The sequence below is a fragment of the Podarcis tiliguerta genome (assembly GCF_965153285.1).
Source record: "Podarcis tiliguerta genome assembly, chromosome: 12".
Lineage (NCBI taxonomy): Eukaryota > Metazoa > Chordata > Lepidosauria > Squamata > Lacertidae > Podarcis > Podarcis tiliguerta.
In genome coordinates this window covers 58160946-58185490 of record NC_139545.1, presented here as the reverse complement: position 1 = coordinate 58185490, position 24545 = coordinate 58160946, and the positions used below count along the sequence as shown (strand labels likewise).

Below are 24545 nucleotides of genomic sequence, written 5' to 3'. Positions count from 1 at the left end.
CCTCACTTTAAAATAAGAACAAACCTGCTTTGGGCTTTGTCACTGCCATCCTGGCTTCTCTGGCTAGGAAGGGGACCAAACTGGCCACCAGCAACTTGACCTCCAAAATGCCAGGTTCATGAAAGAGGCTCCCCAGCAGGCGTTGGGAAACTGCAAGGCTCGGGACGTTTCTGTTTGCTTATGTGTTCCTGGAGTGAAAGCTGTGGACTTTGTAGATCAAACACTGAAATCAATTGGTGGTGGTGGAGGGGGGGGACACAACAAAGTGGCTGGTGGAATGGGAAAGGCCAAATCTCTAGTATCAATATTGTCTTTCAGAGCTGTTTCAGGGAAAATAACCTGGATAAATTCAGCAGTATAAATTCATTTTGATGAATGGAATAATGGAATGCTGAATGGTTTAGTTCATGTAAAATATGCAGGGATTTATGATATGCAAAATGAACTGTGGAAAGAGAAGAAAGGGTGTCATTGATATTTTAAGGTTGTTTAAATGAATATTCTAAATTGTAAAACAGAAAATTGTTTGCTGATTTGCTACCGGGCCAGGATCAAGGTGTGGCAATAAGTCTAAAGGTAAAGGACCCCTGAGCGATAGGTCCAGTCGTGGCCAGCTCTGGGGTTGCACTGCACATCTCGCTTTATTGTCTGAGGGAGCCAGCGTACAGCTTCCGGGTAATGTGGCCAGCATGACTAAGCCGCTTCTGGCGAACCAGAGCAGCGCACGGAAACGCCGTTTACTTTCCCGCCGGAGCGGTACCTATTTATCTACTTGCACTTTGATGTGCTTTCGAACTGCTAGGTTGGCAGGAGCAGGGACCGAGCAATGGGAACTCACCCCGTTGCGGGGATTCGAACCGCCAACCTTCTGATCGGCAAGTCTGAGGCTCTGGCAATAAGTCTACAAAGCCCTTAAAAACATGGGACCAATTTACCTGGAAAATTGCCTTACCCTGTAGACACGCACTCGACCCTTTTGATCTGCAGAACCAGCACTGTTACAGGTGCCATGCAATACCCATTTGTAAGAACTCAACATTTTAGTTCGGTAGTGCCTGCATTTTGGAACTCCCTGCCTATTGATACCAGTAGGCGCCTCCTCTGTATTCTCTGTGCTCTTTCTGGCACCTGCTAAAAACATTCTTCTTGATCCAGCAGGCTCTTATGCAGCAGGTACCACCCACGTTGGGAGCCACTGGCATCAATGAGAGATTCTGCATTTCCTGTGCCAGCCCCAAAGAGAAAGCAGACCTGGGGGAAAACATCCTGCATCTTTGGCAGCTGGTTGGGAGGGGTGGACAAAGGGACCCCTCCTGTTGTTTTCCTGCACAGGTGCCCTTTGCCCACCCCTCCCTTTCATCTCCTGGGCATCAACCAACCAACAGCCAGGGGAGAGGGCAGAGGGCAGGCGAGGGGGCCTGCGTCTGGGACAGCTCTCATGGGAACAAGTTAATGACCGACCAAGTTCAACAGACCGGCAGGGGAGTTCGCAAGGGCAGGGTGTGGGCAGCAGATCCACTGGGGACGCGGGCAAGGGGATGAAGGGGCTTCTAGTGCTGTGCTTGGGCCTCCTGGCCCTGGCGGATGCCACCCAGTCGCCCCTCCAGCAAAGGGCTCTGGAGCTGGTGCTAGATTTCTTCCACAGCAGGGACCTCGTTCAGGCAACATTCAAGGAGCAAGCTATGACCCATGTCACGGAGACGGTGAGCGGGACGTGCGAGGGGGGAGCGTGCGTGGGGCTGGAGGGGGAGGCGGAGGATCGTCACCCCGTATAACAAAGCCCCACGGACTGCCACCTACCTATGCCCAATAAAACTCGCCCTCTGTGTGCAATAGTGGCGGGGAATGAACTTCCCAATTTGTTGGATAAGCTGAGGACGTTAGCAGACCCTCCAAGCGCCCTGGTTTTCCTGCGACAGTCCGATTTACAGAATCTGTCCCAGTTTCTGAGTCCTGGAATGTTCTGCTTTTCCTATTTTCATTGGAGATGTGTGGGAGGGTGTGGAATAGGATCATAGCTGTCAACCTTTCCCTTGTGAGGAATCCTAATCAGAATAAGGGAATTTCCCTCTTAAAAAGGGAAACGTTGACAGCTATGAATAGGATGCCCCTATTTTCACCAGAGAATTTTGGAGGGTGTCCCTGTTTTCCTCGGATAAATGTTGCCGGGTGTGCATTCGACTTAAGGGGGTCCCAAGACTCTGCTTCTCTTTCTGCATGTCTGGGATTGGATCCCTGCTTCCTAGATTATCAGTGTTCTACTGATCAGTGGCATAGCGTGGGGGGTGCAGGGGGGGCCGGCCGCACCGGGCGCAACTTCTGGCGGGGGCGCGCTCGCACTCGCAGCTCTCTGCCCCTACCTGGCTCACTCACTCTCTCTCACTGCAGTGCTGGCTGTGCGAATCCGATCCGAGCCGCCGGGTCGCCACCCACTGTGGAGGGGAGGGTGCCAGGCATGCGGTGCGGTGCGGAGAGAAAGAGAGGGACTATCTGGGGGAGGGACAGTGCAGCGGGGGGGGGGGGCGCAAATTACTTGCCTTGCCCCGGTTTAGGGGGCGCAAATTACTTGCCTTGCCCCGGGTGCTGACAACCCACGCTACGCCACTGCTACTGATCACTATAGAATCATAGGATTCTAGAATCGGAGAGCAGGAAGGGTCATTTGGCCCAACCCGCTGCAAGGCAGGAATCACAGCTGAAGAAGTTCTGGCAGACGGCCGTCTGACCTCTGCTTAGAAGCCTCCAAGGAAGACGAGTCCACCACCTTCTGAGGGGTCCATTCTGCTGTCCAACAGCTCTTGCCATGAGAGAGCTCTCCCTGTTGTTGAGTCGGAATCTCCTTCCTTGTCATTGAATCCATCGGTTTGGGTCCTCCCCTCTGGAGCAGCAGAAAACAAGCTGGCTCCCCCTTGGCCGGCCTCTTCCCACCTGGCCTGGGAGGGTGGGACCTGGACTGCAGCTGCAAAAGCTGAGGCAGTTGATCAGACTCATTGGCTGCATTATTGCTTAGGTTGGGTTTTGGTTGGGGCACCGGAGCTGCTACTGTTATTATTATTGTCCCTTTTAGATGTGGAAACTGTTCAGTCTGGTTGTGTATTCTTTGATGTTTTACCGTCATACCTCAGGTTACAGACACTTCAGGTTGCGTTTTTTCAGGTTACGGACACTTCGAAACCCAGAAGTACCAGAACGGGTTACTTCTGGGTTTCATAGGTTGCACAGAAGCACCAAATTGCAATCCGCATGTGCACAGATGCGCCACTGCGGGTTGCGAACGAGCATCCCATGAACGTGCATCCCGCACCGATCACGTTCGCAACCCGTGCGTCCACTGTATTTATTGTTCATGATCAAGGCAAACCAAGCCTTATGAGGAACAGTTGAAGGATCTGGGCATGTTTGGCCTGGAAAAGAGGAGGCTGAGAGGAGATATGAGAGCCATCTTCAAATAGCTCAAGGTCTGTCACGTGGAGGATGGAGCAAACTTGTTTCCTCCTGCTCTGGAGGGTAGGACTCAAACCAATGTTTCTCTCCAAGGAGAGTCCACCAGACCGTTCCCCTGTTGAATAGCTCTTACTGTCAGAAAGTTCTTCCTTAGTGGGAACCTCCTTTCTTCTCATTTGAATCCATCATTTAAACATCCCCAAGTCCCTCCACCGTCCCTCCAGACCTTTGACCGCCCTTGTCACTCTCCCATGCAAGGCGATTCTCCACTGGGGAACTCCTAGTTTGGCAAGGAGTTCTTTTCCACATTGAGCTCGTCTTTCTTTGGTTGCAGGAATTCCCAAGGGGAACCTATGTCCAACTGGAAGTTGACCTTGTGCAGACCGTCTGCCGGAAGCAGCAACGGGGGACGCAAAACTGCCGGATCAAGCCAGGCGGGGTGAGCCAGGAAGGTGCTAATTTATCCATTGCCAAGCTGGACTCTCTGTTCCTTTTAAAATGTATTTGAAGTCTAAAACATCATAAACAAAGAGGCAGTAAGCCTACAGAGGAGGAACCCACAGATCCTTATGAGGGTGTCCCCCACAGAGAGCAAGTTATGTGGGATTCTGGTCAGCTTCACTAATTTGCACAGTGCATTGTTAGACTGTGGAACTCAATGCCACAGGAAGCAGCAATGGCCACCAAACTGGATGGGTTTAAAAAAGGATTAGACAAATTCACAGAGGAGGAGAGGGCTCTTAAAGGCTACTAGCCATGATTCTGAATACCAGTTGCTGAAGCCACAGGAGGCGAGAGATATGTTGGACTTGGCTTGACCACTCTGAGAACAGGATACTGGATTCCATGGGCCCCTGGCCAGATGCAGCAGACTTGCTGTATGTTCATTGGTTACTGTTCATAGAATCATAGAATTGTAGAGTTGGAAGGGACCCCGAGGGTCCTGTTATGCTGTGTTATAATAATAATAATAATAATAATAATAATAATAATAATAATAATAATTTTTATTTATACCCCACCTTCCCCAGCCAGAGCCGGGCTCAGGGCACCTAACACCAGTAAAATTACAGTAAAAACATAATAGGGGAAAAAAAAACAATTTAAAATACAGGTTAAAATGCAATTTAAAATGCAGCCTCACTTTAGCCCATAGATCGAAACCGTAAGGGGAGGGAAACATAAGGGTCAGACTGAGTCCAAACCAAAGGCCAGGCGGAACAGCTCTGTCTTGCAGACCCTGCGGAAAGATGTCAAGTCCCGCAGGGCCCTAGTCTCGTGACAGAGCGTTCCATCAGATCGGGGCCAGTGCTGAAAAGGCCCTGGCCCTGGCCTTTTATGCTTATGTTATGCTGGTCTGGCTGGGAGTTGTAGTTTCAAAACTTTAGAGGGTTCCAGGTTGGTGGAAGCTGGGCTAGCCCCAGTAGAACAAGAGTCACAAAGCAAAAGGATTTGAGGAGGCACGAGCTTCTCTTAGGAACGTTCAATATTTTTAGTATGCAGGTACACTGACCACAAGGTTCATTTTGGTTTTGGTTTTTCATATTTTATTTTCAATTTTCAATAATTTAACATTCAAATTAATTACTTATTCCTCCCTCCTAGACTCCCCCCCCTTTCCAATTTCTTCCCTTTGTTACCTTACACATTCTTAATTTTCCATTCAGTTACAAGTCCATTGATAACCACAATTCACATTGCTACATAGAAGCTATATCAATCCTGCTAATGTTTTAAAGTCTTTACAGTAGATTTATATTCCATAAATTAAATCCAGTCTTGTGTAACCTTTTTTTCATCTTGGTCCCGGATTTTCACTGTCATCTTTGCCATTTCAGCATAGTCCATCTTCTTAGTTATCCATTTCTCCTTCGTTGGTACTTCCTCTTCTTTCCATTTCTGGGCAAGTAGCATCCTGGCGGCTGTAGGTACATACATAAATAGTCTTTTAACATTTCTTGATATGTCTTCACCTGTTACTCCTAATAAAAAGACCTCTGGTCTTTTAAACAAAAGTTATCTTAAAAACATTTTCTTCAATTCATTATAAATCATTTCCCATAAACCTGTTACCGTAATTTTTTGCACAACCACCACATATGATAAAATGTACCCACTTTATCTTTATACTTCCAGCATACATTGGACAAATTCTTATACATTTTTGCTAACTTTACTGGAGATAAAATACCAGCGGTACAACAAGGTTCATTTTGGATCCCCATTCAGCGCTTCAAAAAACCAGCTGGATTCAGATTGGACAGATTTAAGATGCAGGCCTGTTAGCTTTGAGTCTGAATCCGGGTCCTGATTCAGACTGAATCAAAGCTTTGTGCCTCCCACTTCACCATTACGTGGAATTTTTAAAATCGCTGCTCCTCTTTGGATGGAATTTGCAGGCATTGTAAACCCCTTCTGGGGGCACAAATGGAGACACATTTCAGAAGGCAGGCTGCAGGGATATTCTTGCAAGAGCAGCCTTTGCCGTTTTGGGGTGTTGCTCCTGTTATAGTTTGGGGTCAAACCAAAACCTTATTTGGGCCTCTCTTGTGAAAACAGACCTCGTTCCTTTTCCTTCCTTTTCCTTTTCTCTGCCCAGAGGAAACAGAAGTGCCTGGCTTGCTTCAAGTTTAACTCCAGCGACCCTCAGAACATTTTGGACGAGTCCAAGCGGTGCCTCTCAGAGCAGAACCCAATCTTCCAGGTGAGTCACGTCATACTTTGACAGAAATGCTCCTGGACCTGAGTTCTGAATAATCTGATTTTGAATAAACCTGTAATTAATTGTGACTATTTTGAATCTTACGGTGTTATTATCTTCCTTGGTGGATTGTGCAGAGTGCTATTCTGAGCAATGCCTTTTATAGGGTAGGGGGCACTGGGGGTGAGTTTATGGAACCAAGGGGCAGGTAACCCCAGAAAGCTTGGGAAGGACTGGCTCAGGAGCTCATGACACACCTTTCCCCTTCTGAGTGTCCCGCAGGAAGTGAGGAGGAAGCAGAATCAGGAATGTGAGGCAGTCAAGGAGGCGTATGAGGAGCAACGGTACCATATCGGACAGTTTGCTTTTCTCAAGGGGCGCCCAGAAGAGTGGTGAGTTCTCAGCTTCAGTTCCTGTAGCCCATATTTGTTTTCCGTTAGTTGCATTTATCGATCGCCTCGTCAACAATGCATTCTTGAGGTGGCATGCAGTGATCATATGAAACATAACTGAAAAACACAACAAATCAACAATAAAGCAAAGTGCGCCAACCTCCCAGCAACTATTCAAATCCAACTCAGCATTAAAAAAAATGTTGGGCGAATTTTAAAATTCACCGCATGTACAGCACTGAAAGAGAATGTCATGAAAATGTTTTATAGGTGGTACATTACACCAGTAAAATTAGCACAAATGTATAAGACTTGCAATAAGTGTTGGAAATGTAAAGAAAAAGATGGTTCATTCTATCATATGTGGTGGGAATGTAAAAGAGTGAAAGGCTTCTGGGAAATGATATATAATGAGTTGAAAAAGATTTTAAAATATACTTTTACAAAGAAACCAGAAGCCTTTCTGCTAGGTATCATAGGAAAAGAGGTTAAAAGAAAGGACAGTAAGTTTTTCCAGTATGCAGTGACGGCGGCAAGGGTGTTACTGGCACAGAAATGGAAACAACAAGAAATACCGACAGTGGAAGATTGGAGATCAAAGTTGTTAGACTACGCTGAATTGGACAAGATGACAGGAAAGATTAGATACCTAAGAGACCAAAAGTTTACAGAAAACTGGGGAAAATTTGTTGATTATCTGGAAAATATAAGTGAAGGCGAAATAACGCTAGAAGGTTTTAAAAGAGCACTGTGAAAATATGAGAGATATTGTCTAAAGGAAACGAAGGGAAAAGATTCAAACAATGACAATATAAAGGACAAGAAATGCGTAAACTAATAAAGACTACGAAAGATTTATGGAAAAGTTGAAGGAAGTCCAAAAAAGAAAGACTTTGAATATTTGAATGTGAAAATATTGTATATTTTGTTTTGTTTTGTTGTAAATTAATAAAAATAATTATAAAAAAATAATTAAAAAAAAAAAGTTGGGCACCAGCAGGTAACCTCTGTACAAAAGCTCAAGCCAACCAATTGCCATTAGTCTGCTGAGATGAAAATAAATGATATTAAATGGTATCTAAATATGATCAAAGCTGTTCAAAGGCCTGGGAGGAGTTGTTTTTTTTAAAAAAGGTCATTCCCCAGTGCCTAAGATATCTTTTCAGCAGCCTTCAATCACAATGAGGAGCGCGAAAGCTTGTTTTCTGCTGCTCCAGAGGACAGGTTCAAATGACAAGGAGATTCTGGCTAATATTAGGACAAACTTTCTGACAGTAAGAGCCGTTCGACAGTAGAACGGACGCACTCTGAAGGTGCTGAACTCCCCTTTGTTGCTGGTTGGATGGCCATCTGTCTAGTATCCTTTAGCTGTGGTTCTTGCATTGCAGGGGGTTGGACTGGATGACCCTCAGGGTCCCTTCCAACTTTACAGTTCCATGATTCTAGGATGTGCTGTTCTGTCTGCCTTGCAGGCAGAAGGTCCCAGGTTCAGTCTATGTTGGCATCTCCAGGTAGGGCTGGGATAGACTCCTGCCTGAAAGACTCCTTCACTTCATCTGTAATAACCACCTTCAGTCTCCTCCCTGTCTAGATGGGATCCACATTTACTGGGCTGTTCTCCGACCATCAAGGAAACAAGGCACCCTCTTCCTTTTGGAGACAAGCAGAACATCCCCCAGTTTGGGTCTCGGTGCCACAGGAATGGAACCACTCTTGGTCCCAGAGGAGTCTTCTGTCTTCCAAGCTTGACTTTCCTTCCTCCTTTCTTTATTTCCCTAATAAAGGTTTAAGTGGATGCTTCATAGCCATGGTGTATGGTTATTTCAGGAGCAAGGGGGCTCATCCCTCTTCCCAAAAACCTTTTCTCTGGTGCCCACTGCCAGGGCGCTCTGGCCCCTGATCTGTGGGCATCTGTGCCCTGGTGGTCTCTTCTGGTCTGTTCCAGAGCCGGTCCAGCCATTGAGACAAACTAGTCAACTCACCTTGGGGGCCAGAATTCCTGGGGTCCCTGTCTCAGCTATGGAAATGTCTTGGGGAGGAAAGGGAGCCTCCAGCTGAACTTTTGGAAGTGGGGTTTAGCAGGCCATTGGGTGGGTGGATGCCTTCTTGCCTTTTAGCTGTCACAGTCTGGTTCACGGGCGATCGAAGTCCCGGCTGGGGACGTCAGGACCGGAGGCAAGATGGCGGGGTGAGAGCAGGAACGGGAGTCCAGAAGCTAGGAGTCAGGAAGCCAAGGGTCCGAGGGTCAGGAAGCAAGGAGTCATGAAATCAAGGGTCCAAGGATCAAGAAGCAAGGAGTCAAACACAGCAAGGCAGGGAACGAGTTGCTGTGGCAAAGAGCTGAAGGGAAATGCTGACCTTATATCCCTTCCCGGCTCTTGCCACCAGGTGCTGTGAGTTACCAAGTGGCCTCACCTGTGCAGCCGCGCCTTGCCTCTTCAGAACAAACTTAGGAAGGCCCCAGTCCTGCAAAGACCTATTGGTCACAGGGCCTGGCTCCTGCACGCACACCTGACATTAGCCTGGAGAAGAGAATACTGAGATGTGAAAGGACAGCCATCTTCAAATATCTGAAGGAAGATGGAGCAAGCTTCTATTCTGCTGCTCCAGAGGGTAGGATCCAAACTGATGGATTTGATTTTGATTCCCGCATTGCAGGGAGTCAGACTAGATGTCCGTCGGGGTCCCTTCCAACTCTACAGTTCTATGATTTTATGAAATTACAAGGAAGAAGATCCAACGAAACAAGAGGAAGGACTTTCTGACAGTAAGAGTTGTTTGACAGTGGACTGGGCTCCCTCGGAAGGTGGTGGACTCTCGTTCATTGCAGGTTTTAAGCAGAGGTTGGCTGGCCACCTGTCATGGATGCTTTATCTGAGATTCCAGCATTGTAGGAGGTTGGACTAGATGACCCTTGGGTTCCCTTCCAACACTTCAGTTCTATTATTCTGTAGCCCTGGGGGACAATCACAAGTCTGTCATTCTAGAGACACTCAGGCAGTGAAGGCAGTTGTGAAAGGGAAGTGAAAAGTGAGAAAATTGAAAACAGGACAACAGAGTTCTGGCCAAGCCAGTGTGGTATAATGGTTAAGAGTTCCAAATGAGGACCTTGGGAGACCAGGGTTCAAATTCTGACTCGGCAATGAAGCTCACTGGGTGAGCTCAGGCCAGTTGCTCACCGTCACCCTAACCTACCTCACAGTTGTGAGGATTAAATGGGGAGAATTACATATGCCCCCAGGAGCTCCTTGGGAGAAAGCGGGGATAGAAATGTACCAAATAAAATAATGTGTTGCTGCTGCTCTGCATAAAATAAGACACAGACGGAGAGAGCGTTGAAATATGAATTTCCTAAGGTAAGCAAACCATTGGCCTGCTCAGTATCCTGGGAGCCTCTGCTCTCGGTTTTAAACCTCTGTGTTTGTGTGTGTGTCTTTTTTTATTTTATGGAAGATAAAAAGGACAAATCCTATAGCAGAGCTAAAGGAGTACATGCAATTACATTTAACTAGCGTGACTTGCTTCAATCGCAGATCTCCAGGCTACAAAAATCTGTTGTAAGGGCTGCCTGCGTGTGCAATTGAACTGCATGCATGCACAGAGGCTGGTGGAATCTCAGAAGCCAGGGAGCAGGGCTGGGGGGTGAACAAACTTTCTACTGTTTGGCAGAATTTATTTGGCTTCACAGCTCCTTATCCCGCCTCTTCATAATCAAGAGAAGCAGATGTGCAAGACGCACAAAGGCAGACGGAGCTTTGCTTAGTTTGCAGCTCCCGCTGTTCAGAATTTGGGTTACCTTGGTGAGGACGGGGAATGTTTGGTTTTCCAGGGAGGGCACAAACATCCGGCTGGCATATGACAAATGGGTAGGAAGGAGGAGGGCCTTTGCCAGGTGGCACTTGGCAGGCACCAGCTTCTTGAAGAGGCCCAGTTGCCCAGGGAAGGGCATCTCACTCTGAATCGGGAGTGGACTACGGGGGAGAAACCAAGCACTCCACAAAGCAGGCAGCTCTGCACCCAACCAGGAAGCAGAAAATCAAAGGAGACCATTGGGTTTATTTCACAGGCAAATAACTGCATGGCATTCCCACGTCAGGAGACCCAGCAGGCAATCCCCGGATGGAACATGCAGTGCCCCAGATCCCAAGCGCTGGCTCAGCATCCTTTCTACACCTCCGCTTCAAAGGCGTGGGTTCCCTCCCCCTGGTCAGGGATCTCCAAGTTCTCTTCCAGGAAACTTTCAGCCCATCTTCTCTGACACGCACAAAAGTCAGATCAACTCTCCTCTTTATGATCTGACCATGCTCCCCCTGAATCTGCAAAAACCAAGTGAAATGTCACACAGACTGGTGAGCTGTTCTTTTCTTGCCCTGGGGCAGTTTGAAGGGCTTTGGAATAGTAGGGCCCTTTATAAATATACAGCAGTACCTTGGTACTCAAACTTAATCCATTCCGGAAGTCCGTTTGACTCCCGAAACCGTTCGAAAACCAAGGCATGGCTTCTGATTGTCTGCAGGATCTTCCTGCACTCAAGCAGAAACCAAATCAGATGTTCAGCTTCTGAAAAACTTTTGAAAACCGGAACACTTACTTCTGGGTTTTCGGCGTTCGGGAGCCAATTTGTTCGACAACTAAGCCGTTCAAGAACCAAGGTACCACTGTATATATGAGCTGGTATTGCGTTGTATTTAGAAATGTGTTTTTTTCAGATTGTATTTCTATGCTGTTCGCTGCTCTGAGCTCCCATGGGAGGAATGGCAGGATAAGAAAAGGAAAAGACAACGAAATAAAGAAGATTAGATTCCTAAGCTACTGTATTCTTGGAGAGAATAGCAGCATGACCCGGACATCATAACTGATGCCTGGAGGAGTTTGGGGAAGCATGCGAGGTAGAGAATTTGGCTGAAGTCAAGGCCTGTGAAAACAGGGTCACTCCTTCGTAGGATTGATGCAAAATGTAGAGGATCTACAACACATCATTTTGACTCTTCTGGCTGCTGCAGTTGGGATGACACAGTTCATAAGGGGACTTTCAGCTCAACCCTGCTGTTTGGGCAGCTGTGAAGGAAACTCCATGAGTTGGTAAGGACCAGTTGGACAGTATGGAAGCTGCCAGCTGAGAATTAAGGCCCCATCTGCACTGTAAACTGAAAAGTAGTATCATACCACTTTGAAGCATCATAGTTTCCCCCAAAGGATCCTGGGAACTGTAGTTTAAGGGGGGTAAGAGCTATTAGGAGACTCCCTTTTTCACACAGAGTGTTCCATGAGAAGAGGGATTTGGTTCATAAAACTACTTGTGGGGCTAGGGGTCTCCTAACAACTCTCAGCACCCTTAACAATCTGTAGCCCTCTAGATTCTTCAGGAGAAACCATGACTGCTTAATGTGCTATGATACTGCTTCAGTGCAGATGGGGCTTTCAATATCCAGAACAAATTGTTTAGCATTACTGAATGTGGATGTTCCTTAATATGTGGGTTCACACTCCAGCCGGCCACTTCTGCCCAGCCCCACAGTTCTCAAAATATTTTTCTGTGGATTGACATAAATGCCACCCAGCTAACCAGCTTGGTGGGGTGAAGAAAGAACTATGGTGCATGCTCTGACATACCAACACACAAAGGTCCACCACGCATGTTGGGAATCTGTCACCGACAAGGTTTAGTCAGGAGGATGTGCGGACTTGGTGGTCTAAAAAGACAAGTGAAGCTGATTCTGTGTCTGCGTGATGGAGAAGTCAACTCGCTGTGGTTTCACCGTGTGGGGGAAAGGGCCGTGAGAATCACCTCGGAGGACAAGGCCTGAGAGGCGCTGCACTGTGGCCCCTTCTCTTGAAGCCAGACAGAGTCATCCTTGAGGGTGAATGGATGTAGATCCAAGATGTACTAAGAAAGGGGGCTGGATGAGGAGCACCACACCAGTCCACACCACATTAAAAAACTAGGCTCCACGTTACACCGAAGTAGCCCCAAAGGTCCCAACACGAGCTGAGCTGTGACTTGATAATCCAGATTTCAGAGTCCCGTTGGCCGAAAACTTCCTCCCGATGCTCTTTGACTCAGACCTGAGGGTCACACAGCTCCTACAAGCTTTCTCAGGAGCTGTGGGAAACAGGTTCAGTTAAGGGTGTGGACGTACCCGCTGCGTTCAGAAGGGACAGAGGCCAGGGCAAAATAATGGCTTCACAGGCCAGTGAGTGACAAGGATGATACTGAAAGAACAATGCCCAGCTCGGCAACACCAAGGGAAGGGCGTCGAAGTGCAGGGCGGCTCAAAAAACGAACGAGCTGGAATCGGAGCGGGCGCTCAGGGCCCTCTCCGCTTGGGAAATGGTGTCGTCGGCGCGCTTGCTCAGGTCCCGGCACTCCTGGAGGGCCTCGTTGAACTGCTTGTAGGCCTCTTCCACGATGGAGCTCCTCCGGGCGGGGCGGACGTCCCAGTACCCCTCCTCCACCCAGGGCTTGGTCAGGCCGCTGAGCTCGCCGGTTCCGGTTCCGTGGAAGCGCTTGAGAGAGCTGTCAATGTCCTTGCAGAGCTGGTAGAGCTCACTGCCGCGCCCGGAGACCCGCTCCCCGTCGATCACCTTGACCCCCGGCAGCATCTCTGACATGGCGGTGCGGTACCCGGCGGCGCCGCAGAGCGGGTTGCTGAGGCGCCCCACCGGGTCGCTGAAGCGCAGGCTCTCGAGGTGCCGCAGGCCGCCCAGGCACTGCAGCTGCTGGAGGCTGCTCAGGAGGTTACCTGCTGCGTTGAGGCTCTGCAAGTTCTCACAGCCGGCCAGGGGCTCCAAGCTGGAGATGCGGTTGGAGGAGACGTTGAGGACAGCCAGGGCTTTGAGGGAGGAGAGGGGCCCCAGGTGGACGATGGCGTTGCCCGACAGGTCCAGCCACTCCAGGCCGGCACACTCCCCGAGGCAGCCCAGGTCTGCGATGCCCAGGCCCCGGAGCTTCAGCAGCAGGATAGACTCCAGGTCAAACTCGCCCGTCTTGGCCTTCAGGAGCTGGGAGGTGATCTTCACGTTCTCTGTCTCCTCGCCCTTCTCCGTCCGGGGTTCCATCTTGGGCAGGGCAGCCAAGGAGGCAGTTCCCACGACAACCTGGCTCCAGCTCTGTGCTCACTTAGCTCCAAGGCACCTTGATCATATCACAACTGGTGTTAACGGCTGCTGTTGGGAGGGAAAACTAGGAGGGTGCAGGATGTGGTTTTCTGCTTCAAATGGGTATCGATGTGGACAATGGAGCTCCTGGAAGGGGAGAGGAAAAAGGATGTCGGATCAAGATGGGGTCAAATATTTATTTATCTGTTTACTTATTTATAGTGTGAGGACCCCACTCTTCAGCCACAAAAGCACTTTAAAGGGAACCTAGAATCCTGTGTCTTTTGACAATGGAAACCAAAAGAAATAAACTAACGCATCAAGCGTTCTACCCTGCTACCTCTCCCATGAATGCCCAAGGAAGTAAGCACTGGTAATTTGGATTTGTTAATTTAACTCAATGCAGGTACATTCCAAACTCCACACTGCCTGATACTGAGCAGGCTTCCAGACTGTCCCCATGTTCAGGTGAGATTCAGCCACAAAGCAGCAAATTCAGTTTTGAGCACTCATTGACCAAATATGATATGATACGAAAGGCAAATATCTGACTGGCTGTTGCGTGTAAGATGGAACGATATTGTTTTCTCTTGCTCCGGAGGACAGGAACCGAACCAATGGATTCAGATGACAAGAAAGGAGATTCTGACTCAACATTAGGAATAACTTTCTGACGATAAGAGCCGTTTGACAGCGGAATGGACTCAGAAAGTGGTGTTTCTATGAAATGTTATCTTGGTGGCAGCAAGAATTGTTATTATTTTTAATGGTGGACTCTTCTCCACCAGAGGTTTTTTAAACAGCAGTTGGATGGCCATCTGTCAGGGATTCTTTGGTTGTGATGCCTGCACCACCAGGGGTTGGACTGGATGACCCTTGGGGTCCCTTCCAACCCCACAGTTTTTTGATTCCATAGGTTGAAGTAATCTCTCCATCAGCTTAGCACACAGTACAGTACATGCCGCAGCAACCAGACCCAACCCATTTTGGCTACTATAGACTGCCAAGTGTCAAGATACCGTACTTGATATGCAACCATAGATCACACAGTTTTCCATACACCACAAGACATTGTGATTCGTTATTATATGCAGCTCTGCAAACCATATGCAGGGCTGCACTGAGGGTGTTTTCAGAACGTGCCAGCTGATGTGTGGAAATTGGCTTCAAAGCAGACACCAAGATGTGGGCTGGTGTGCGCACACTGCCAAAAACATTGGCTTCATCTGGATGCAATAATCCCAGCAGCCCTAGAATCAGATACCACCAAATAAGACTTCCCTCCAGTGCTACTAAGCAGGCAGATGTGGAAACCTGGAGCACAACAGCTCAATGCACAGAATCCCCTGCATTCAATACATCCCAGGCAGACACATGGGTTTAGTGTTGCATGATGCTTCTTCCACAGAAGCGGGGGGGGGGGGGGAGAGAGAGAAAACAAGCCATTTTCTTCTGGGCCACCTCTAGCTTTTCTCAACTTTTTGGGGGGGCAAATAACTGTATTTCAACGCAATTACAGTGCTAATAACAGCAGCAATAACCATCTCACTTGCACACCAACCCATTGCTCCACATAGCTGAACTGCAAAGCCTGCAATCCTATCCATGTCTACTTGGGAGAAACATCTCCCCCTGTGAGCATGGCAAGGCTTACTTCTGAGTAAAAGCACATGGGCTGTAGAGACCCACCCCTCTCCCAACACACGCCTTGTACACATCCATGTATATAGTATTTTGCAAAGAGCACTGGGTGCTGCTAACGTCTTCATGCCTCTAGCCATTGGGGGCCTGCTATCACCCACACATTTAGGCATGTGCATGGGTACATATACAGTGCCAAATATACACCTGCTTACATGTGCACATGGAGGGGGGTTACAGAGGCAGGAGGAGTCCCTGTCCCCACTTTGCAAATAGTTATCCCCCATCTCTGCTTTGAATCATTGTTGTAACCCTGATTAAGGATTCAATAATAATAATAATAATAATAATAATAATAATAATACCCTACCCATCTAACTGGGCTGCTGCAGACACTCTGGGAGACTTCCAGGATATACAGAAACATATATATACATGGGCAGGGTTGTTACAAGAATTCTAAGGTCTCCAGTGTACAAGGCAAACACATACATAAATATATAAACCACATGTCTGAAATAGTACAGGAGAACAATCCTGAAGCCACTTTGACTCTCCCAAATTGACCTCAAATATTTCTCTGCCAGGAGGAAGGCAATGGGAAAAGCTTTCCCATTGCCTTTGGACTGTACGGGCTTACACCTCCCTTTTCAAATACAGTCTGGCAAGTGAAGCTGAGCAAACTATCACTATGCTTAAGAGATTCAGGAACTAAAGTATTTGCCATCTCAAAGAAATGGCCAGGCTACCGCAGAAAATGCAACCAAGTAAGGCATTATCACGTATCCTGGCAGACAGGAGAGAAGCAACACTCTCAAATTTCGGCTGTAGACCGCCTCCTTCTGCGATGTATGTATGATGTTTCGGGGTAGTGGTCTCTGGCTACAGGGTAGGCAATTTCAAAAGCCTATATAGGGGTTTGCACACTATTGTTCAGGGTTCTCTATGGGCTACTTTTAAAATGAGGCTGCATTTTAAATTGCATTTTAATCTGTATTTTAAATTGGTGTCCGTCCATCCCCTATTATGTTTTTACTGTAGTTTTACTGGTGTTAGCTGCCCTGAGCCCGGCTCTGGCCGGGAAGGGCAGGGCAGGGTATCAATAAAATTTATTATTCTTATTCTTATTATTCTCCTCCCTCCTGCGTGTGGTGAGTTGTAGCAGTTCATTTCCTTTAACAGAGATCAGGCTTACTAGCTGTTTTGCTTTCAATATACTCTGGTTGGCCTCTGTTATTTTCTCCGCCTTATATAGATCTCCTGAGGAACTCTAGACTCCAGATACCCCATTAGGGAATTGGAGGTATTTTCCTTATAACAGTGTGTTGGGCTAGATGTCTCTCGGGGGTCCCTTCCAACTCTCTCCCTTCCGCGGGTGAGAGCAGTGCTGGATTTGCATATAAGCTAAACAAGCGATAGCTTAGGGCCCCACTCTCTTGGGGGCCCCCAAAAAATTTAAAGGGAAAAAACCCCCTGAATGTACATTTCCAAAATATAAGATAAAAAAATAAACCCCACATACAGCTACAGTGTTTTGTGTTGTGTAGGCTCCTATTTGTTATGTTCAAATGGCCTTGGATACTTATTAGGTCCATAAATGACCATATAGCATATAACACACAAAAACAGGGACAATTTGTTGTTGACAAAGGGCAGCTGGACATCTAAAGGGCCCCATTACCTTCAGTTGAGAGGCAGAAGCATCCCCGCCATCGCCATCCTCTCTAGGCCCTCATCCCGTTTCCATGGCAACGTGGACCAGAACGGCATCCCCAAGATTCCCCCCCCCAACTCACCCACCCCAAACCTGGCCCTGCCGGTGCTAGATTCAGTATTGGGGGGGCGGGTTTGGCATCGGGGCTCTCCCCTCCCCACGCCGCGTTCCCCTCACCGCTGCTGCTACGACGAGGCCGCCTCTGCTCCCCTTCCTCTTCCAGGCCTCGCTTAGAAACCCAGCTGCAGGCCGCGTTGCCATGGCGACGCGAGGCCTTGCCCGGGACGCCTCGTTTAAAGGGACAGGAGGTCGCAGTTCCCCTGCTATTATATTGGGCCTTTGGGGCTGCACCTCGTCAGCAGCCCTGTAGCCTCTGGTGGTGATAATGATAATAATAATAGAATTGTAGAGTTGGAAGGGATCCCCAGGGTCATCTAGTCCAACCCCCTGCAATGCAGGAATCTCAACTAGGTATGTATGAAATAATAATAATAATAATAATAATAATAATAATAATAATTTTTATTTATACCCTGCCCTTTCCGGTTCAAAAACTGGGCTCAGGGCAGCTAACAACAAATTTAAAACACTTCATTGTAACAGCAGCATAAATACAGTATAAAAACATGAATAACAATAAAATTCAAAGTTCAGAAATATATTTGGGGGAAATCCATCTAATAAGCATTAGATAATCCCTAGGGCTAGCTGGCTGAATTGGTCCTACTTGGACCAGCGAGGAGGCCAGGGGAGAATTAGCTGTGGGATCCCAGAGCGGGTAATCTTCATAAAAAAGGGAGGGAAGAGAAGAGAAATAAAAGATCAGGCTGAATTCAAATTGAAGGCCAGGCGGAATAGCTCTGTCTTACAGGCCCTGCGGAAGGAGGTTAAATCCTGAAGGGCCCTCGTCTCCTGGGACAGAGCATTCCACCAGGTTGGAGCCATCACTGAAAAGGCCCTGGCCCTGGTGGAGGATAGTCTGACTTCCTTAGGGCCCGGGACCTCTAAACTAGGGTTATTCATGGACCTTAAGGTCCTCTGCGGGACAGACCAGGAGAGGTGGTCCCGTAGATACGAGGGCCCTAAGCCACATCTTAGGCCATCTTGTGGTTCTCACCTGTTGGGAGGGATCCTGAGGGTCATCTAGTCCAACCCCCTGCAATGCAGCAATTTGTCGTCCAAAGTGTGGGTCTCGAACCCACAACCCTTGAATTAGGTATCTTGTGCTCTACCAGCTCAGCCTTCCCTCAGGACAATCATAATAGCTCAGGCTGTCAAAGGTTAGAACCAGTGCTTGAGTGGGGGGGGGGGGGGGAGGTTACCAGTACTCCCCATGAAGCTGTCACAGTAAGTGCCACGCTTTTAGCATTTGAGGGGAGAAAGGTGGTTAATGGATGTCTGGCTTTAACTCTTTTTAATGTTTTAAAAAATGATTTTTACTGAATAGTTTTTGTTGTTGCTGCTGCTGCTGCTGTAAAGCACTTTTTAAAAATAGCATTTGCTGTTGTTGTTGTTTAGTCATTTAGTCGTGTCCGCCTCTTCGTGACCCCATGCACCAGAGCATGCCAGGCACTTCTGTCTTCCACTGCTTCCCGCAGTTTGGTAAAAAAAAAATATAGCATAGTAGTATATAAATATTTTTATAAATAAATGTGTGGGGTTTTTTTACAGATTTACTTGGTTTTTCAAATTAAATGTTTACAGATATATATCAATCATAAATCATAAAAAACAAGATTCCAAGGAATCTCCTGGACTTCCATCCTCCCCTATGTGGGTCTTATTGTTAATCGTTTCCTCCCGCATCTTTTACGATACCCCAAATCCTTTGCCTCTTCCATTATGTCCGAAATTCACCTTAAACTACGAGTGATATTCCAACCCTACTAACAATTTTAACTGTTTACAATGGTCTTTAAGTTATCAATTTTCCCCTTTCCGTATTAAAATTTTGGTCTTCCTGATTTCTGATTCTTCCGGTTATTTAAGCCATTTCGGCATAGTCCATTAACTTAAACTGCCATTCTATAAATAAATTTTACAGCAGAACAGAGTCTTGCTCAAGAACCATTATGATCAACGCAACCAAAATCATGAACGTGGCTTGAAATCCCCACATTGACCTGTAACTGTTAAGTTGTGGGCGAACGTATCAGACGACACAGCGATTCTTCCAAAGCAGCTCTTTATTTGTAAGCTGGAACAGAACTGAACTGAGGAGCTCAGTCAGCCTGTTTATATAGAGCTCCGCTACAATGCAACAGTAACCATTTTCTGTAACTATCCAATCACTGAACGTCAATTACGATCCTTCATTTGCATACAAACTATCCAATCACTGAACGTCACTTTCGATCCTTCATTTGCATAACTATCTACAGTATCCCCCTGCTGGCCCAAGGTGAGAACTTCAGTACATAACAGTAACTACCGTATTTTTCGCTCTATAAGACGCACCAGACCACAAGACGCACCTTGTTTTTGGAGGAGGAAAACAAGAAAAAAAATATTCTGAATCTCAGAAGCCAGAACAGCAAGAGGGATCGCTGCGCAGTGAAAGCAGCAATCCCTCTTGCTGTTCTGGCTTCTGGGATAACTGCGCAGCCTGCATTCGCTCCATAAGACGCACACACATTTCCCCTTACTTTTTAGGAGGGAAAAAGCGAGTCTTATAGAGCAAAAAATACGGTAATCTTTTAAGTTTTGCAAGTCCTGGGGGCGGTGTGGCCTGCCTGCTTTTAGCAGGGTTGCGGGTGGGGGAACCCCTCCTGAGCCCTGACCCGCGCCCAGCTGGAATCGGGGTCCTTGAATGCTGACCATCCCTCTTGCTCCGCAAATGGAATTGAGGAATCTGACTTGCATGTCTGGAATGTGCCCTACTATACATTGTTAGGATCTAGTTCCATTCCACCTTAAAAGGAACAGGCATGACTGGTGTGTGTCACATGCCTGTTTACTTCCAGCACAGTCTGCTGGGAACTTCTGATTGTATATTGCTTTTGCTATCTTGCTGTGTGCTTGGACACGAAGGGAAGCAGACATGTTTTTCCTTTGTTCCTGAACTATGCTGAATAAACGCTTGTAAATAATGCTTACACATGTCTCTGTCCACCACTTCCATTGTGAGAAGTTATTCACTCTGCTGACTAGAGCGTGCCAAGCTTCTAAACGTATCGGAGGCTTGTGTCGCCGTTTGATGCTGTTCTGAGGACTGGAGATCGCCCGGCTGCCGGCCGGTGGCTGGAGCCAGCTGGGGGCCTGCCAAATGCCCCCGTCTCCCTGGTGGTACCCCAACATACATAGGGGGCGAGTCACCTCCATTGTCCTGCCCCCTTTGCCCACCCACAGCATCCGGCCCCTGCAAGGGTGCCCATGAAGCAATGTGGCCCTCCAGCAATTTTATACTTACCACCCATGTGTTTTTTATGGCAACCAAGATGGTTTTAAGAATGGGTGCGAGTCCCCAAAGTGTGCGAGAGAATAGACCTACGGACTTGCTGTGGGTGATACCCAAGCCAAGCATACTCCTCAGAGTAGACCTACTGATTCCAATGGGCCTCTTCCAAGTAGGACTACCTTCACATTATTGCCTGGTGCATGCAGCATTTGTCTATAACAGGGATTTTGTTTCCCCCTGACAGGAGCGAGGCAGCAGCAAATCACAGGGAGCAAGTGGAGTTAACTCTTTAATGGCAAAAAAAAACCCACAACAGGATCTGCACAGGAGCGTTGGGCCTAATGAGCTCAGCAACTCATCTTGCACCCCAGGAAGCACTTGAAGGTCCTTGCCTCCCCATCAATGCCTAAATCCCCTCCTCTCCTCTTCTAAGCATCCTAGACTGCATGACACTAACTTCTCCTCCACCCTCTTCATGCCTCTCCTGGTTCTGGGAGACAATAGCAGAGGAGAGCTTATTGCAGCAGGAGGGGGAGACACCGATGTCTGCCTCTTGGCCCCCCTCCTCTCGATACGATAATCTTTATTGTCATTGTCCCATACAGAACAACGAAATTAAAAAATCTACATAAGAAATTTTAAACCCAACAAGCCTGCTATCCCAACTATCCCAGCCTGGTCAGCCCCTAAAAATTCTGATACCCCATTTCTAAATACAATATACTCCCATACAACGTGTTTAAAACCAAAATTGCATTTGGGTAGAAACCTAGTCTTTATAACCCTGGACCTTCTTCCTGAAGGCAGAAGCTGAAAGAGATCATTTCCGGGGTGAGCACTATCCTGCAGCTTTCTTATGATACCTGGAAGCGTAGATTTGGTCCAAGGTGGGAAGAGTGCACCCAATTATTCTCTCCGCAGTCTTTCCAACCCTGGACAGCATTGTTTTTCCCTTGACCGTGCAGCTCCCAAACCACACATGCAGACCATAAGTTAATACACTCTCCACAGTTCAATGGTAAAATACCATCAACATGTCCTTTGAGAGATTGTTTTCCGGAGGATTCTCAGAGAATATAACCTCTGCTGTGCTCTCTTCATCAGGTCTTTGCTGTTTTCTCCCCAGGTTAGATCATCTCTCCTGCTTCAGCTTCTGCCTCCGAGTCTGAACTTCTCTCTGCCACAGGCTCTCCCCGCTCACTAAGCCCTGTTGCCTCTTCAGCTTCTGACACCTCCTCTTCCCAATCTTCTCCCTCTGACCCACCACCCATCCGTGGGCTCTGAGCCTTCTTCCCTGGGGGGTTCCCCAGCTGGTTCTTCCCCCCCATTCCTCTACATCCAACCCTTCCATGACCCCCCTCCTCGCATGGAGCAGCATCAGTAGTCACATGGGACCCTATCTCACACAGGCCGCGAAGGATCCCAGTCAGTCATGGGGTCATCAGAACAGGACCAGGACCATAACGCATCCGGGCCAAGCTGCATCTAGCTCAGCTACTTGTGGCAGAACTATTACCAAGAAGGAGGTGCTGCCTAGACCTCTGGAATTAAGGCAGCAATTTACTCAAGAGTTGTGCGCTGATGGGCATGCGCAGGGGGAGAGAGGGAGCCAACCAGCCTGTAAGGTGCTTAATATTAGACATTTCCCACACCACCCAGATGCAGACACACAAAATATTATGAAGGATCATTTATTTCTGAAAGCATCAGGGCTAAAGTCAGAACTGACATAACTTTTTTTTCTTTTCTGTTTCCATCAAAGAAGGCTTTACAAAACGTAATGTACATTCGCTTGAGGATGCTACTAAAATGATTTGTTGGCAATATTATTATTTTTTTTTAAAAGTTTCCATTATTATTTAAAGCTGAAAAGGTCTGGATACTGAGACGTTTCGCCCCCTTTGTGCCAGCTGCCAAGTTCGTGTATCTCAGGTGCGTGTTCAAAGAATCCCTGCAAAAAGTGTGCCACTGAGCTTCTCCCACATCTCATTCATTCCCGCCCCCCCCCCACAAAAAGCCCAAGCTTCTAGCCCTTATGGAGGTGGAGTTAGGCTTGGATGTTGCAGTCTAGAAAACCCTCAGAAGCCACTGAGAATATATCCCAGCAGCTGTGAAGCACGGCTTTCAACGCCTCAGGGAGTTTATTGCCTATATGAGTGACTAGTAAGAATAAAATAAATTATGAAAAGTTTATTGTCTTAGCCAGGGAGGGGGGAGAGCATAACTTCCAGAATTATGAAAAATATGATTGCAGTATATTTAGGCTGCAGACACTGGTGTACAATTTATTTCTGCAGGGCTTGTTTTGATTCTTTATAGCACAGAGCACACACTTTCCTGCAGCAGAGTTGCGTGGCTTTTTGGTCACGGCCACGTGGACCCAAAAGCCATGGGGAAAATGAGGGGCTGCTCTTGCTGCTGCTGCTGCTGCGGGAGGGAGCCCTGGGGCAAGGCAGCCGGCCACACGGTGGCGCTGCTGGGCAGGGGCGCACTGGTGTGCGTGCGCTCGTGGCGCAAGAGGTGGGTCTTGCGGCTGAAGCTGCGGGCGCAGTGGGTGCAGATGTAGGGGCGCAGGCCGGTGTGGACGGCCTGGTGGCGCACCAGGTTGGTCTTGGAGCTGAAGCGCCGCGGGCACTGGGCGCAGGCATGGGGGCGCAGGCCCGTGTGCACCGCCTCGTGGCGCGCCAGGTGCGACTTGCGGCTGAACGCGCGCCCGCACAGCGGGCAGGCGAAGGGACGCTGCCCGGCGTGGGACTTGACGTGCGCCAGCAGGCTGGCCCGGGTGCCGAAGGCGCGCCCGCACTGGGCGCAGGAGAACGGGCGCTCGGCCGAGTGCTGGTTGCGCCGGTGCCTCTGCAGGTGCCTCTTGTGGGCGAAGCAGCGCCCGCACTCGCTGCACGAGAAAGGGCGCTGCCCAGCGTGCCCGCCGCACTGGTGCGCCGCCAGCCCGGCCCGGTGCGCGAAGCTCCTCTCGCAGTGCGGGCAGGCGTAGGGCAGCAGGCCCATGTGCCCGCGGAGGTGTGCCGTCAGGTGGCGCTTGTCGCTGAAGCCCCTCCCGCACTCGGCGCAGGAGAACGGGCGGCCGCCCTCAGCGTGGAGCCGCTGGTGCGATGCCAGGTTCTTCCTCCAGGCAAACGCCTTTCCGCAGTCGGAGCACAGGAACGGCTTTTCTTCTGGGCGTTGGCAAGGGTTCGGCTCCTCTTCTTCCTCCTCCTCTTGCGGTTCGATCTTGCCAACTTGCTCCATGCAGGGGGCTCCACCCTCTGCCTCCCCCTGCGCCCTGCAGAGGACACCAAAGTGGCCTTGCTCAGGGTAGACCATTCCGGGAGCCGCCATGCCACCGTCCCTCTGCCCGGGGTGCTCCATGCCAGGGACTCTCCCCAACTTGGGATCTGCCTGAGCCTTAAACAGGGCTGCACTCGGATACGGCTCCGCCTGCCCCACGCAGGAGGCAGGAAACTGCCCCAGTCCGACCTCGTTGCTGTACGAAACGGTCGCCAGCCCAAGTCTGCCCTGCTCTGCGCAGACATCGGCTACTTGCCCGGCTCCAATGGTTGCGACCTGCCCCATTCCACCATGCTCACCGCCACAGATGCCCACATCCTGCCCAAGTTCAGCGCCACCCCTGTAGAGCCCTGCCGCTGCTTGACCCGCCTCTGGAAGCTCCCCGTGCGCCGGCGGGGCCCCCTCTTCGTGGAGGCGCTGGTGGCGCAGAAGGTGCCTGCGGTGCACGAAGGTGCGGTCGCAGAGCGGGCAGGCGTGGGGCCGCTCGCCGGTGTGGGTGAGCTGGTGGCGCACCAGGTGCGTCTTCTTGCGGAAGCTCTTGGCGCAGCGGTCGCAGGGGAAGGGGCGCTCGCCAGTGTGCACCCGCTCGTGCGAGCCCAGGTGGATCTTCTGCGAGAAGCGGCGCCCGCAGTGGGCGCAGGCGAAGGGGCGCTCGCCGGTGTGCACCCGTGCGTGGCGCGTCAGGTGGGCCTTCTTGCCAAAGGCCTTCCCGCACTGCGGGCAAGTGAAGGGGCGAGGGCGGGGGTCCCCAGGGCCGCCGGCAGGCGGGGGTCCCGGATTTTCGCAACGGGGGCAGCCCAGCGGCTTCTCCTCGCTCAGCATCTGCCACTGCTGCAGCGCCAAGCCCGACAGCTCGCCCAGGCCTCCTCCTCC

The 24545-nt window shown here is 49.2% G+C and overlaps 3 protein-coding genes across 4 annotated transcripts in view; 1 reads left to right on the top strand and 2 right to left on the bottom strand.

The window, feature by feature from the left end:
• LOC310660977 (uncharacterized protein) overlaps positions 1-24545 on the bottom strand; it is a 776342-nt gene that overhangs the window by 563311 nt on the left and 188486 nt on the right. The window lies entirely within an intron of this gene.
• On the top strand, positions 1397-8332 carry RARRES2 (retinoic acid receptor responder 2). Its single transcript, XM_083406828.1, has 5 exons — positions 1397-1703; positions 3779-3883; positions 6044-6148; positions 6428-6537; positions 8129-8332. Coding segments are annotated over exons 1-5 (486 nt in total). The 5' UTR covers positions 1397-1538; the 3' UTR covers positions 8130-8332.
• On the bottom strand, positions 10574-13719 carry LRRC61 (leucine rich repeat containing 61). The gene has a single exon (XM_083406779.1). The coding sequence runs from the start codon at positions 13594-13596 to the stop codon at positions 12811-12813; it is 786 nt and encodes a 261-aa protein (XP_083262905.1). The 5' UTR covers positions 13597-13719; the 3' UTR covers positions 10574-12810.

Coding starts and splice junctions, on each gene's coding strand:
- RARRES2 (XM_083406828.1), top strand. CDS start 1,539: ATGAAGGGGCTTCTAGTGCTGTGCTTGGGCCTCCTGGCCCTGGCGGAT. Junction 1,704..3,778: donor TGACCCATGTCACGGAGACG/GTGAGCGGGACG, acceptor CTTTGGTTGCAG/GAATTCCCAAGGGGAACCTA. Junction 3,884..6,043: donor GCCGGATCAAGCCAGGCGGG/GTGAGCCAGGAA, acceptor TTCTCTGCCCAG/AGGAAACAGAAGTGCCTGGC.
- LRRC61 (XM_083406779.1), bottom strand. CDS start 13,596: ATGGAACCCCGGACGGAGAAGGGCGAGGAGACAGAGAACGTGAAGATC.